Here is a 16,412-nt window from a genome sequence, read left to right as displayed (position 1 = left end):
ACGCCATAACATTTTAGGGCTGATCTTAAGCGCAGATAGGCCTGAGTATTTAAAGCCTGATATATGTTATTCCTCTGTGCCATAGAGCTCCATCGTTCTCCAAAAACTCCTTAAAAACACAAGCACAACATCGTTTCACTGACTGGTACAGTATATTTCTTCTGTACAATGAACATGGACACTATCATTTATTCTGACTCAGTCTCACACACCGTTGGGTAGCCTGTGTTTGTCCGCAGTTCAAAACGGTCCACAACAAATGCTGTAATTATGTTTACCCCTGTTTGAGTTGCTAAAAACCACCTTTAAAATAAATCTAAAAAAAAAAAAAAATCTAACTATAAACATATTTGTTACCCATTAAAAACAAAACAACCAAACAGTTTTGAAGTTGTTGTAAAGCAGAGCCTGGCAACCATTTTCTCTCCTTAATTTCAGTTTGGGTGTTAAGCCAGGCTAAATAAATCACATATCTATTTCTCTATTGATTAGATTAAATGGAGATGAAATTAATATTTATCTTGTGATACAAGCTGTATCTTGGAGAGCAATTGTGTGCTTTCTAAAATGTTGAATTATGTAAATTTTTGTTTCAGTACATCAGAACTGTCAGCCACTTGCAGAGGTTGTGCCCTTTTGTGTAGTGATGTGTGCATGGTTGCTGACATATTTCAGCCTTGATGTGGCTGTGCTGCTTCTTCCTGTAATCAGAGCATCTGATGGATGATGACAGGGTTGGCACTGCTGCTCAAGGAGAGAGTGCAGGGCAACACCATCTTTTACGTAGTGTCTCGCTTGATCTGCATCTGCACTGTAATTGGGCAACAGAGAGTCAAATACACACACACACACACACACACACACACACACACACACACACACACACACACATCCATTAATGTCTACACATCAGTAAAGACACAAAGACACTGCTCTCATTGCTGATATCTGTGCAGGTTTGCTTCTGTTTTATTCCTTGAGATAACATCCCTCTTCTCCTTATCTTGCTTGGGTACGTACACACGCGCACACTCACTCAAACACACACACACACACACACACACACACACACACACACACACACACACACACACACACACATACACACACACACACCCAGTAACATTGTGGAAAGCCTGGCCTCAAATCAGGTGGAGTGCATCATGGACAGATTGGATTAGACATCAATACATTTAGGAAAGTCAAAGGGACGTGTATCACAAAAGAACACCTGAGGAATCTTTCAATGAACAAAACCATCTATTTTGACATTAATGTGCACTAGAAACTGATGACTGCCATTTTACAAAGTATGTATGGGAACACTCCCAAAGGGCTTTGTTGATATGTTGTATTTCTTACTAGTGTTTCCCACACATAGACTAATGTGTGGCGGTGCGCCTCACTATCAACACCGGCCGCCGCACATTGCGTTTCGTTATAATTATTATTTTTTTAAACGCTATTTAAACATTCAGCTGCATTTTCTTTCCCTGCTCTCCGCCTTCTCTCTGTCACTTGTGTCTCACTCACACACACAAACACACACACACACACAAACACACACACACACACACACAGCTCCTCCCACTGTGTGGTGTTTGGTGTTTTTAGCCCCCAACTTCGCCTTCCAGGCAGCGCGGCAATGGTTGTCAAAGAAGTTATGTTTAGGTTTAAGGTGAGGGTTAGCTGCCTGTAAGGCGATATTGGAGGCTTAAAACACCATCGAGCCCACCGTGTACAGCGTCTGTCTCCATAAAGGACAGAAGACAGCTGGCGAAATTCACAAGTTCACGAAAGGTTGGTAACTATCTCGTGAACACTTTTACACAATCACACATTAAAAAGTCCTATAAAAAATATTTTATATGAATACTGAATACAATGTTGTCAGCGTGTTAATGTTGAGTCCCGACCCGACTCTTAGCAAACAAGCGATTGTGCCTGCTTTAGAAAGTTAACTAGTCACAAGTTTGCGGTAAAATGCAGTTGGGTTGTCGAGGTCAAAAAACTATATGTAGCAGATGTGAATCAAATAAACTTATTATAAATAATGTTATGTCATGTTTTACTCTTACACTGAATGTTTGCTGCTTCAATCCAGATGAGTATTGAAAAGTATTTTCCGCGACTTAAAAAGGCACGTGTTGAGGATGAGGACCAGCCTGAACCAGAGGTATCAGTCTGAAACAGAGCTCAACAGTCCCACCAGTGGAATTAGTTATGTTATTAATTTGTTTACAATATTTTCAGGCTTCAACCAGTGAAAGACAGGGTCACTGGGAGAGAGAGAGAGATAGAGAGAGAGAGAGATAAATTGGTTAGGCATTGAAGAAAGAGTAGGAGAGGAGGACAGCATCTAACAGCGTGTCCTCCTCAGTTTTTGATACTTGATTTTTACAAAAATAAGTATTTCTAATCTGTGGGAAACACTGCTTACTCTACCTTTCTCTTCCCCCTTTCATCCCCCTTTCCTTGCTTCTTACTCCTCCAGTCTGAACCCATACAGCTATGACGAGAGCTGTGTGTCCAGTAGCGTGGACCACCTGCCCCTGGCTGCCCTCCCGCTCCTTGCTATCGTCTCACCTCGCTACCAGGATGCTGTTGCCACAGTGATCACCCAATCCAACCAGGTCTACCACAGCTTCCTGCAGTCAGAGGATGGCCAGGGATTCACGGGTCAGGTCTGTCTCAAACTTCTTCTGGTTGGAGAGGAGAGGAGAGGAGAGGAGAACTCTAGTTCACTCTAGTTCACTCTAGTACCTCATCATTGAATAATGAGCTGGAGGCACTTTAATTGAAGTCAATGATTGTCAAAGGAAATTAAGACTGCTTTGGAGTGGGCTGTATATTCTGTGGGAGCTCAGGCCTTCAGGGGGCTCCAGATGTCTATTGTTTAAGCAGAACACATTTCACTCTCTTGCACATAACAACTACTAGGCTCTTTGTAACAAGCTGTATTTTCTAGTGAGATAATGATCCATGAGGAAAGTGTTCACAATTGATTTGAATTTGACAGCATTAGGTTAGGGCTCTGAAACACAACTCTGCTTTTATAATTAATAATAATAGTTTTAACTCAAAGTGTAATTTAAAAAGGCAGGTCAACAAGTGGCTGTGGCTCAGAAGGTAGCAGGTTGTCCTTTAATCACAAGGTTGGGGGGTTCGATCCTCGGCTCCTACTAGCTGAATGATAAAGTGTCCTTGTGCAAGACACTGAACTCCCTGCTGCTCCTGATGGGAAGGCCAGTGTGTTGTGTGAATGAGAGGCAAATTGTAAAGCACTTTGTCCGGTTAGATTATTAGGCGTTATATAAATGCAAGCCAGTAAGTGGATTTCACAAGTAATTGCTGTTTTCATTTATTTTTTCTATTAGCTGCTGTAGATCAGCTGCTGTTGTGCTTGTTTGAAGTGAAAACCCTCAGGTGATTCAGATTCACAAGGTCCCGAAACAATTGTTTTTCTGATTCTTTTTTATTTCCAATTTGATTTTCGATTCAATATCGATTAAGTTAGGAACATTTCAGTTACAACGCCAATTTAGCTTGGATATGAAAGAGATTCTACAATTGTACAAGGTTCCCTCTAACCTGCTGCATTCTTAAAAGTATAAATGTTTATATTAAGAAGTGACCCCAAAGCAGTTACATTAATGTATTTTTTTATCTAATATGAACACACAGTGTTCATATTAGATAAAAATGTTTTCCTAACTGTCCCGTTCTCGTGCCGCATGTCAGTTAAACATACATCCCAACCCAGAGCGTCCAAAGTGACGCCAATTGTCCCGACCCAGCTCGTTTAGATAAGGATACTTTTAGCATCAATAACAACACCAAAGACAAATGGTCAAGCGTCTGTATTTTACGTGATGGGAGTGCGAATGTGTTAATACTGGTGTAGGATGTTGGTATGTGTGGGGGAGGACTTTACCTTCCCACTTTATTTTTACAACTTGGTTTGCTCATTAGGATTAAACAGCTGATTTGATACTTGTATCTGGCAATGCTGAGTATGAGGAAAAATGATTGGTACATTTTTCAAACTTCATCCCATATTTGAAGATATTGAAAAGCTAAAAGTACAGATATTGATTCAATGACTAATTCAGTCATTCACTCGTTTTTTTATTTACAAATTCTTGCATGTTATTGCAATTTCTGCTTAATGCATGTATTTAATGTTATCAAAACAATGAGTAAAGTGGAGAGGACAACTGTTGTCAAAGTGCCCCTTTGCATTCTCCAATAAACTACATTCATTTTCCAGTCATTTCTACCACTATGAAGAATTGCCAGGACCTGAGGATAACGTCTCAAAGCTAATTATGTTGTTAGCCAGTTATCTTTGTAGCTACACAAATTTTTACACTATACCACCACTGCTATGGAGAAGCACAGGTTCAGGTAACCTTACTAGAAAATATCACAGGTTCTGACAGGCAGGTCAAAATGTGACAAAGCAGGGTTCCGAGTAAGTTTTTAATAATTTACAGAAACATTGCGTGAGATAGTTCTCTCTCTCTCTCTCTCTATCTCTCTCTCTCTCTCTCTCTCTCTCTCTCTCTCTCTCTCTCAAACCGCGGCACTCTGTCCCTCGTGTGTGTGTGTGTGTGTGTGTGTATATATGTGCACGTGTGTGCGTGTGTGTGTGTGTGTGTGTGTGGGCAATGTGAGAATCAGCCAATGCACTAGTAGTCATATGGATCAATACAGGGCACCCCTCTTAACTGAAAAACCGGAGTTGTGTTTTGAGTATGTAGAAAAGTGATAAAATAAAGGATAGTGAATAGGAGAATGAATAACAGGAAAAACTACTCTCATTCTGACTCTTGAGTGTTCACACATTGGTTAGAATACCCATTTCAGTAAGCTAAAATGAATGGGTATATTTCTTTTCACCAAGTGGGGATATCATAGCTGTTAGAACTTCCCCATATGTTGGACTCTGAATTACAACTCAGAGGCCTATGTGAACAGTTTCCTCACTTGGCTGCTCATAATTACAGTCTGAATGATATGTTGTAAACGTGGCAGGAAAAAATGCTTTATTTGTGAATGTGCTGTTCCACATTGTCCCACAATGCAATGCACATGGAGGACCTGCTCACAGCAGCAAAACATAAAAATAAATTGTGAATGGTGTTGAAACAACTCTTGAAAGATGCAGAGTAGGAAAACATTTTAAGAAAAGCATTTTACTTTCTCTTTGTGTAGTTTTATTAGCAGTCTTGGTCAAAGGTTGTTGATTGATTGAAATTGCATTACCTGTTGGTATAAAATGATAAAAGCATTGATTCCTTGCAAGCTAACTTAAAAAAATAGTATATTAATACAGTTATAGTACATACCATATCCTATTTGTATGTATTCTGGAATTGGGACAAAATGATTGTCATGCCTTCCTCTCCTGTGTATTAACTTGTTTTCTTATTTTTTTGTCTCTGCGCCTTGGCCGGAATTTTTTCAATTTGGCACAAACATCCACTTGGACTCAAGCATCAACTGATGAGATTTTGGAGGTCAAAGGTCAAGCTCAATGTGACCTCACAAAATGCATTTTTGGCCATTACTTAAGAATCCCTACGCTAATTATGACAACATTTCACACTAATGTCTAATAGGATAAAATTAAGTGGTGACATTTTATATCCTAAAGGTCAAAGGTCATCTTTACTGTGACATTATAAAGATTATGCCATTATTCAACGCCATAACTCAGGAACAGAAGGGGAGATATTTGGTCAGAAACTGAAACATCTAGTTGAAGATGTGTGAAGCATGTTTTGCCAGGAAATACACTTAACACCTTTTTTATTGAAGACCCTGAACAGGTACACAGGTGTTTTTAGTTAATTTGGCTGATTAGACCTCTTCCCAGGACTGTGTGGGTGTGTATAGACTGATTGACATCTTCCTGAGTCTCCTGTTAGCTTTGTTGCACCTGTTAGGGCAGGACAGATGACACCTTTATCGTTCTTATTGGTAGATGAAGATTTGTGACCTAATAAATTCCCACCTAAGCTCCGGCCCACTTTCAACCTGAACAGAGGTCAGCCACAATAACTGAAATCACCTGTGTGGGTGTTCAGAGGCTGTAAAATGCTTTAAAGTCTTCACTACATATATTATATGAGCCTTGGCAGACATGGATGTAAACTGCAACCTGCCTGGTTGGCAGAGGCATTCAACCGCAAGGTGGCAATTCTGGTGTAAATTCCATTCATACACCTCTCTAATTGTCCTCCTGTTAAGGCCTTCACTGTCTGAGTGCACCATATGTTGAGGCTGTCTGAATTATATATTTTTCCGAGCAGGTATGCCTGATGGGCGACTGTGTGGGAGGTGTGCTGTGCTTCGACGCTTTGTGCTTCAGCAACCACCAGAGGCCTGGCAGCCCCAACAACAGCAGCAGAAACAACAGCACTGAGAGCCTGAAGGTAGGAGCTCACTGTTACAGTGATGAGATGATGATGGTGATGGTGATGGTGATGCACAGATGTGTATGGTGTCCAGGAGAAATTTTACTGTTGATACATCATTAAGCGATCACTGCAAATGATCAAGATTACATGCTTGAGTTATACCTTGTCTTCATCAGTGGAGTTGATTGCTACAAGCGTGCACATGTGGCACCACCATTGCTCTCTAGTAAACAAACAGACACTCTCATACACAACAGTCACCTCGGCTATGTCTATTTCTTGTCAGCTTTTTTAGCACAACACCTCTACCAAGACATAGCTTTTAGAAAATGTCACTGTAAACTAGAGGCAATGTCCTTGGCGCTATGTTTTCTGAAGTCTCATACATAAAAGATGGAAATACAAGTCACAGTGGAGCTGAATTTTGTGTGTGGATCACAATTTGTTTTCAGTGGGTAATTTGATGGGCATCAGAATGTTTCTAAGCAACATTTTTAGCAGTTTCTGTGGCGTGCATGTAACATTCATCATAATATTTCTGCTGAACTGCCCTCTTGAAGCAGCTTGTCATTTAATGTTCTTTTCCCCCTGCTAAGCGTTGCATACTTTCTGTCTGTTGCTCCCTCGCTTTCTTCTCCTCCCTGTTGCTATTCAGGAGGTTTCCCCTCCCACATTTAAGTGTTTGCATGGGAAAACGCATTAACTCCCATCTGATTATATGTAATTTCCTGATGCACCCACTGCTTTGTGTGTATTAGGATTTACAGTTGCACACTCTCCTTCTTCCTGTCAGGATAACTCGGGCCTACTCGGGGAGTCCAGCCCGGGTCTGAGTTCTAGCAAGAGGCTCAGCAAGAGCAACATTGATATCTCCGCCCCCAACGAAGGGAACGGCCAGTGCGGGCCGCCGCTCAGCCGTAAGCAGAGCGACTCTTATGACGGAGACACCTCGTCCACGGGTCAGCACAGCTTTTTTTCCAGGTGGGACAGCACGCATGAGTATACCCCCACACAAGGGTTGACAATATTTACTGTCTGGAAAAATAACTCTGTCTACCACCAAGGATCTTGACATTCTGTTTATATCAAGGTATTTACCCATTTAATATCTCTGGATGTATTAGGCCATTACGGGTTATGTTGAACAATTTTTTAAGTAGGATTCAATGTTTATGATTTTCTATCAATTTTTTTGTATCAGCTCACCTATCAATATCATGATACTGTGTTACACATATCCTTTGCAATTTACCAAAATGTGTCCTTTGAAAACCTGGATATTTCTCATGTTTCTGTAATAGTGGTTATATAGCAGAAATAGAAGAACAAAAACAAACACTTATTTACACCAGCACACACACAAACAGCACCCACACTGCACTCTAAGTAAGAAGATGCTTTGGTAAACTCAGATCTGTCAGTGCAGAAAACAAGCAAAATCAAAAGGATCAAAAGGCATTTTAAGGCAAATTTTTATTTATTATCCTTTAAATGTGACCTTGCATGACTTTGGTGCAAAACCCAAACTGTTATTTCTTTACTGTTGCGTGCACATTCGCATGCTCACACACACACACACACACACACACACACACACACACACACACACACACAAAAACACACACACATACATACATACATACAACATACATACATACATACATACATACACACACTTTAGCGCAGACTATAATTTTAGATCAGACTCCTTCTTCTTCACAACAATGGTTGGTGCAGAAAAAGGGTTGTAAACAAACTGTGTGCAATCAAACAAATGTAGTCTATCAAGTACAGCCCAGTCTGCTACTATTAGTCAATTATGGTACACTGGTGTAAAATGGGATTTAGTGTGTTGTGCAATTAACAGAATTTCACGGATAATATATGATTTACTGCATTCACATTTGACCCAAAACAAAATTTTGTTTACAAAAACACCCACACATTGGCAAAAGAAGCATATCATACGTACAGAGTAGAAATTCTGTCATCCATTTCTGTCAAATAGCATTTTTCGATGATGATGAGTGTGTTAGTGGTTCATATGATAACCCAGAAGTTGCATGCGGGCCCTCAACCAGGTTTTCCTGGAATGTGTCACCCTGTTTCGCCCGTGCTCTTTATCAATATTTGCAGCTTGACTGCCCTGCCTGCCTATCTGCCTCTGCTGGGCTATAAATAGCCTGTTTGTGTCTGTGCCAGCCAGTTTGTGTGGGAGACAGAGCGTTGCGGGTGAATTTAGCTAGGTCTGGGATAGGTGGCTGGAGGGGGTACAACTGCCATGTTGACTCACTTCAAGCAACCAGTGTTCCCATTCCAAATCCCATGCTCCACTAAGCTTACACCATCACAGTAACAGTCACCGAAGTAAGGATCCCATCGATTCACAGTCACGCCACATGTGTTCACGGCTGTGCACCTCTCAACTTTCACTTCTTGTTACACTCCTGATTAATTAATCCCAAGCCTTGCAGAGTGGAGGGTAACCTCTACTCCTGGATGTGCTCCTTTTCCCTGCACTTCCCAGTGGATATTCCCAGTCAGCAAGAGAGCTTATTAAAGCTCATTTTCACACACATTATCCCATCTTTCAGTATGGCCTATTGAATGGCTGTCTGCCTTTGGTTCACTCCTTCACATGCACCTTGCTCTGCTTTGGCCCTGACTGGGAATTTGCTGTGAGATCACCTGTGAATGGTCACAACACTGCTATAATGAAAACACAAGCAAGCAGTGGGGCTGATGTCTTTTATGTCCACCATTTCTTTTACTTTACTGTCCCATTATCCCCCAATCTATCTCTGTTAGGTATATGTGCTTTGGCTCATTTCACTGATATTTAAACAGATAGTAATACACTCAATTTGAGAAAAAACAAACACCTATAGTACTATAAATGGACATAATTGACTACATTTAGACATCTATTTAGTCTAAAGTGCTCAGAAAAAAAGGATTATGTGCAGTTATAGCTACTGAAAGGCTTTGTGCATGCCTAATGCCCATAAGGAAATCTATTTGCCATGCTTCAGTTTGATAGGTAGGCATCAGCGTCAGATCTATTTGCTGCGCTCAGTAAAGAGCTGGGCCTTTTTGATACACATCATGTGTTCATCGCCCATTATTGCTCATAAAACTATGTCAACCATTTACTCGATAACAGTGAGCCAATGTAATATTTATTTGTCATATTAATTTAACATATTGGTTACAATCTGCAATTAAATTACAAGTGCTATTCTGTAGCTGCTAAAAGAGAAATGTAGCCCATCCAGGCTGCAAAAATAACACTTAACCTTCTACGCCAACAGGAAATGTTGTATGTGCCGCTGAATGAAAAGTGCACTTGCTAAGAATGAATTTTAATTTCTTTTAATGCCCCAATGCTTCACTGTCTCTTTAGCCACATAGATACTAGTATTTTCTTGGAGTTTGGAAGAAGTTACTTCCTATGAGGATATTTTGCAGCAGTAGTTAATGTTGGCAGACAGACAGACGGACAGTTTCTTAATGGCATGGTAGGAAGAAGTGAAGGAGTGGACACATTACGAGAGAAGACAAAAACCAAAATGGAAGCGGAAGGCAATCAAAGCACTATTGATTTGGCTTTTGAAGATTGCTGGAGACTGTTGGCTAATCCTTTCTCCCCATGCAGGACTTTTAATAGGGAAATGTTGGCTCGCTGGAGAGCAGTGAGATATCTTTGGGGCTGAGACTTCCTCTGCTGTTTAACAGCTGTAAGCATTATGCTGAGTCATAAAGGCCTAGTGCCGACAACAACCCCAGAGTGTTAGAACTATCCAGCCTACGACTGAATATTAACAAACCAAAAGCATCACTGACTCATCTGTGTCAGGACTGAGACTTTTACCTTCCCAATGTCAACAAGCACATTATTGACTTTTAGAATTTCAGATTACCGCTGCCTTTTATAAAAACATAACTGTTAAGTGCAATTGAAAAGAGCCATTAAAAAAATAAGCAACATTTACTGGCTTTTACTTATTTACTTTAATAGTGATGAACAATATCAAATGTCCCCAAAGTAAATCTGCATTACTAAGTTATTGCTGAATAAACCACTCTCACAAAATCCTATCTATTTATTGGCCAGTAGTAGCTCACTGTAACCATTGAGTTTGAGGATAAGGAATGTATGTCAGAACAAGCATCCAAAGAGTGAAGGACCGCACATTTGGCAGGTAGGCCATGGCGACAGACAGATACCATTCTACATTTTGTGTCCCCAGTTTGATGAAGGACAGTGTGGAGGTGCGTGGAGGCAGTAGCACCAGTCTGGTGTTGAATCCCGGTCGATTTGACTTTGAAGTGTCAGACTGCTTCCTGCTGGGCTGTCCACTGGGCCTTGTGCTGGCCATGAGGCGCACTGTGCTGCCTGCTGTCCAGGGTAAGACGCATAAACACATGTAACATATATATCGGGGAATGCAATGTGCCACGTCCACACCTCTACACGAGTATAGTATGTGCTCAAGCACTCACAGATGTTTCTATTTGTTTTACTTTCTATTTATACTATCTTATTATAAGTGGCTCCCCTGGCTGTAAAGCACTTGACTGCACTAACCTGTACAAAAGGTGCACTACATATCAAGTTTGATTCCTTGAAATGTGACATACAGTAGCTGGATTGTCTTTTACTGATTTTTTTTCTTTGAAAATAATCAACATTTTTAAAATGAGCATTGAGATTGAGATTAGTTTTGAACAGATTTTCAGCTTGAAATGTTATTTATTTATTTATTTATTTTTATATATATATATATATATATATATATATATATATTTATTTATTTATTTATTTATTTATTTATTTATTTTATAATCCTGTTCCTAATGGCTTTGCCTATCCATTGTGTTTTCTGACCCTCAGTAAGTCAGCTGCATCCAGCCTGCTCTCAGATTTTCAACCTGTTTTACCCTTCGGACCCTTCAGCCTCCAGACTGGAGCCGCTGCTGCAGCCTCTCTTCCACAAGTTGCCACCATATGCTGTGCCGCGCTATCAGCGCTACCCTCTAGGAGATGGACGCTCTCTGCTAATAGGTAGGATGTGTGATTCAATTCATGAGCATTGGGAGATGCAAGAGCAGCTCGTCTTGAATATTTCATTGGTTCATCTATTTCCTGGTGTAATTGTATTGCCGTATTAATTACCTAACAGATTTTGCATTTCAAAGCTGGTGTGAAATCTTCAAGGAATTCTGTTAGTGGGACTAGATTGCAGCGGCAGAGAGATTCTATGACTTAGTAATTTGAATTTACACATGTGCACACAGAGCCTGGATCCCGTGTGTGTGAGCTTGTACAGCAGAGGCAGAGCTAAATCCTGCCCCCAAAGCCTGAAGTTTGAAGTAATTATACTTCATCTTCTTGTGGTGCAGTACCTTTAGCCTGCCACTGCTCTCTGAGGATCCGGCACAATATGTGAGTCTGCTAGTAATGGCACTGTACTGCTGTAATCCCCCTCGAGGGCCTACTTGGAGAGACCAAGTCCTTAATGAGCCACTGATTTATTTGAAGCATGTTTTAGCCCACTTTGGGGACATAGAGAGTCGCTCTAAACAGCAGTGATGACGTATCGCCTGGTTCCCATGCCCCTTTATCCAACTACCTCACTGAGAGAAAGTAGGCTAAGGACTGAGCTCTTGAGCTAACAGCCTGCGAGCACGAACTCAGATCCGAAGATAAGTCTTTGTGGGTTGGAGCAAGGCTTTGAAAAATTCTATTTATTCTCTTACTCAACACCTAATCATAATAAATATGTATAACTCAAAGCAGACAATTACTATTTAAAATGATCATATTTCATTTAACCATACTGTACCAGACATGTTGAGCTGACACGTAAACCAAACCAAAGTTGTAAAAGACAAGTGGTGACAGTGACTAAGGAAAGATCTGATTGGACAGACATTTAAGGCAGATCTGGGATCAGTTTTCCCGTTTTTTTTGTTTGTTTTTTTGCCATCAGTAAACTCCGTAATCACTCACTCACTCACTCACTCACTCAAAATCATTAAACCATTTTTCACAAGTTGGATTTGTTTGAGTAATCTGTGTGTTTCGCTGGTGTGTGAACCATCTGACCCATGATATTAAATAACGCAGTCTTTTTACCCGTATAAACTGGATGCCCAAGCTCTGATTTATTAATTTAATCATGTTCAGCCAAGCACCAAGTGGGATGCTTGATGCCTCGAAGAGCCAGTGGTGCAGATAAAGGTGATGGATTGTAAAGGCAGACACACAGCGTATAGGCTTGCAGCTATAGCTGGTTTTAATTATAATAATTAGTTTGTATCCTTGTTCCATTGATCGGGCTTGGAGGCTGTCCAATTATGTGTTAAATTAAAAAACCACGACAGGTGCACACGGAGAGACACACTCGCTCACACAGACACAGAAGAAACATTGGCACACATCACCCATTTCCTGCTCTGTAATATGGTAATTAGTTGTTATGAAGGCAGAGCCAATCAAATCAGGCTCTTCTGGGTATGACTTTGACATCCACACCCGTCAACAGTGGAGCTTTCATTATGATGAATGCTGCTGATGTAGAGAGAACAAACCCTCTTTCTAATGATTCCAGCTATGGTCCAATGGGAAAAATGATCATCCAAGACAGCAAATGCACATGGAATTATAGTCATTTTATCAGTATTGATCACATGGCTAACGGAGCTTTAATGTCAATATGATGCTGTATCTTTTGCTCGCCATGAAAATTGCTAATAGGATAGGCTAGTGTGTGCAGGCAGAGAGCGTGGCAAGAGCTGAAGGGGAGGGAGCGGAGTTAAAAGTCTCCAGTCTCCATCTCTGTAAGTCCCAGAGATGTTTCAAGGCCACATTGCAATCATCCTCCCTCACCTTGTGAATTCTCTGCTTGTCCTTTTCTTTTACCTCTGTCATCAGATGTTTCACTCTCCCCAACCTCATGCTTAAATCCTAATCTTTTGGTTTCCCTACTGGTTATTTATAATGGTCTTGATGTGTGTACTGTATCTATTTTTAACTTTAGTTTTTTGTTCTCTGATTTACACACTTTGACGCTTGTGATCGCCTTTTTATTGCCTTTGAGTATGCCTTTGTTTCGTCTTTCCTGCTAGCCCTTGCAGATTTTTGATGCTCCTCTCTCTCTCTGCTTCTTCACCTGCACTCATCAGAACAATCTCTCCCTCCCTCACTGCCTCTCTCTGCTTATTGTGCTGTGAAAGAAAGACAGAGCTGTGCTAATGTTCCAGAGAATGAAAGTGAATAAGGCCCCGCTTAGAGGTGTGGGCAGGCTCATTATTGATAACAGATTGCAGTGTTTATGAGCATACATTCAGAGAGAGAGAGAGAGAGAGAGAGAGAGAGAGAGAGAGAGAGAGAGAGAGAGAGAGAGAGAGAGAGAGAGAGAGAGAGAGAGAGGAGAAAGAGAGAGAGAGAGAGAGAGAGAGAGAGAGAGAGAGAGAGAGAGCTTTCACTGTTGGTTTCTAAACCAGTAGTTTCTGGAATGCTGTCAGATTTCAAATGATTGCAAACAAGTTTCTGTCAATTACTTTTATGATTTATTAATTACAGTAATGATTTACTATCTAAAATGATATAAAAGCAATGATAATTTTCCAGAGCCCAAGGTGGTTCCCATAGGGCTGCAACTAATTGTTTTTATTTACTATCATGCCTTCCACCATTGCTTTTTAAAAACTTAATATAGATAGTTTTTTAAAATCGATTAAATGCAGATTAGTTTTCATATTCATTGCTTGGTCTATAAATAAGAAAATAGGTACAAATTCCTATCTCAATTTCCTATAGTGATGTCCAAAGTGATGTCATTATTTGTTTTGTCCGACCGACAGTCCAAAAACCCAAAGATTCTCAGTTACTGTATGTTAAGACAAAAGAAAGCAGCAAACATGAGAAGCTGGAACCATCGAATGGTTTTACTAAAAAAATTACTTATAAATTGATTATTAAAATAGTCGATCAACTAATCAATTAATCGGCTAATTGTTGCACCCCTACTTCAGAGTTATTGTTTTGACCAACCAACAATCAAAAAAAAAAGTTTTCCATTTGTAATGATTTAAAACAGCAAATATTTGAATTTGAGAGGCTAGAACTGGCAAATATTTTTGCATTCTTGCATTATAATTGACAACTTTTTTAGCTGTACAATATCGCTATTCAATGCCAGCAACTGGGTTTTGTAAAAAGTCAAAGTAAACCTTTTTTTCTGTCACTATTTCTCACTTCAACCCCAATGTTCATTCATGACATTTGTGTGGACAAATCAATCCACATTTTTATACTTCAACGCTGTGTGCTGTCATGCTTTTATAAAGGCATAAGGAACATTAACGTAACAGTCACCTATGTCTACACTGGGATTAAATTATCCTGTACTATACAGTAATTTCTCTACTGTGTGACAGTAAATTGCTTGGTTATGACACAATCGTTAGCCTATTTTAAAAAAAATAAAAACGTCTACTACGGAGCCATAACGTGAGGTACAAGGTAATGGAGCCTTTTATACATTGTCGTGTTTCTTTAATGGCGGGTGAGTGCTTGTTAGCATCAAAATTGCACCATAGGAGCTACGCGTTGTGGAGAGAGGCTTACCCCCTTGGCCATGGTGGTTGTCCAATTGGCTCAAAACTTTTCAGGACTCATAAGAGTCCAACCCTGATGACATCTACAGGCCAATATTGGCTCAAAGTCATAGCGCCCCCTAGTGGCAACAGGAAGTAGACCTAAAAGTCAAGGTGCTAGACTTTAACAAATTCCTCCTACAGATCTCATCCGATGGACTTCAAATTTGGTGTTTGCTATCTCAAGATCTCAACAATGAAAAGTTATTAAAATCAAGACTTTTTGTCAAACTGTGTGGGCATGGCATGATCAGGGGTTTTGCGAGTGTCTCCCATGCACAACTTTTATCTCGCCGGTCCTCCATCGACATTGCAGGAAGCAGAGGCCTCTACTTGGCTCGCCAATCATGGGACCTGAGATACACCTGTCATCTATCCATCTCTCCAGCTCGGTCATCGACGCTTGATTGCCCCGCAGCTCCACCAAGACTGCGCATCCGAAGCGGCGGGGTGAACTTCCTGAATATTCGCCCACTACAACGCTCTCAATCTCCACAGCCTGTGGCGCTACTGAACTGTAGGTCCGTGTCAAACAAGACCTTAATTTTAAACGACTTTTTTACAAACGTGATCTGGACATGCTATTTTTAACGGAGACATGGATTGGCTCCGGTGCTGGTGAGACATCTGTCTTTGGCGAACTTTGTCCCACAAACTGTTCATTCATAAGTACTCCGAGGAGGTCAGGAAGAGGTGGAGGAGTGGCTTTGATCTTTAAAAATCTGCTTAAGGTACAAACACTCTCTGCTGAGACCTTTTCTTCCTTTGAAGTACAATGTGTAAAAGTAGAAACTGCTACTACATCATTGGTGTGCGCACTTGTTTACAGGCCTCCCAAATCAGACAAACATTTTATAAAAGATTTCTCAGGCTTTCTGTCTCACTATGCAACATCCTATGACTGTTTTGTTGATTTTGGGTGATTTTAATATTCATGTCTGTTGCCCAGGTAAACCCTTGGTTAGTGAGTTTTGTCATCTAATGGAGTCATTTGGCCTCCTCCAGCACCATACCATATTCAGGCACATTTATTGTATCCACCGAGTTTCCATTGGGGCTACCTTCCACCTTCCCTATATATCCACGTTCTACTCACTGTATACACCAGGTCTTCGCCCTCATCGTCATACTCCTACCACTACCAGTGTGGTTATAAAAATATAATGCTATTGGTGTTATCACTGCCCATGATCACCTCCAGCCCTATGAGCTAATACCCTCCTTCAACCTCTACCTCCACCAATACTATACCCCCTTTCCTTATTTCATCTTTCATTATGTGATTCCACCTCTCTTTTCACCTTATGGAAAAAGAACTGTAGG

The 16,412-nt window shown here is 40.6% G+C and overlaps 1 protein-coding gene across 3 annotated transcripts in view; it reads left to right on the top strand.

The window, feature by feature from the left end:
• The window catches only part of pitpnm3 (PITPNM family member 3), a 112,747-nt gene that overhangs the window by 70,878 nt on the left and 25,457 nt on the right, over nucleotides 1-16,412 (top strand). For all 3 annotated transcript variants that reach the window (XM_039778747.1, XM_039778732.1, XM_039778738.1), the window contains exons 6-10: nucleotides 2,495-2,684; nucleotides 6,318-6,440; nucleotides 7,219-7,406; nucleotides 10,676-10,833; nucleotides 11,320-11,490. In XM_039778747.1, coding sequence (XP_039634681.1) covers nucleotides 2,495-2,684; nucleotides 6,318-6,440; nucleotides 7,219-7,406; nucleotides 10,676-10,833; nucleotides 11,320-11,490 — 830 coding nt within the window. The remainder of the gene's footprint in view (nucleotides 1-2,494; nucleotides 2,685-6,317; nucleotides 6,441-7,218; nucleotides 7,407-10,675; nucleotides 10,834-11,319; nucleotides 11,491-16,412) is intronic.

This window comes from Perca fluviatilis, chromosome 2, assembly GCF_010015445.1.
Source record: "Perca fluviatilis chromosome 2, GENO_Pfluv_1.0, whole genome shotgun sequence".
Taxonomy (NCBI): Eukaryota; Metazoa; Chordata; class Actinopteri; order Perciformes; family Percidae; genus Perca; species Perca fluviatilis.
Note: the sequence above shows the minus strand (reverse complement) of the source record. Positions and strands in the feature narration are given on the sequence as shown.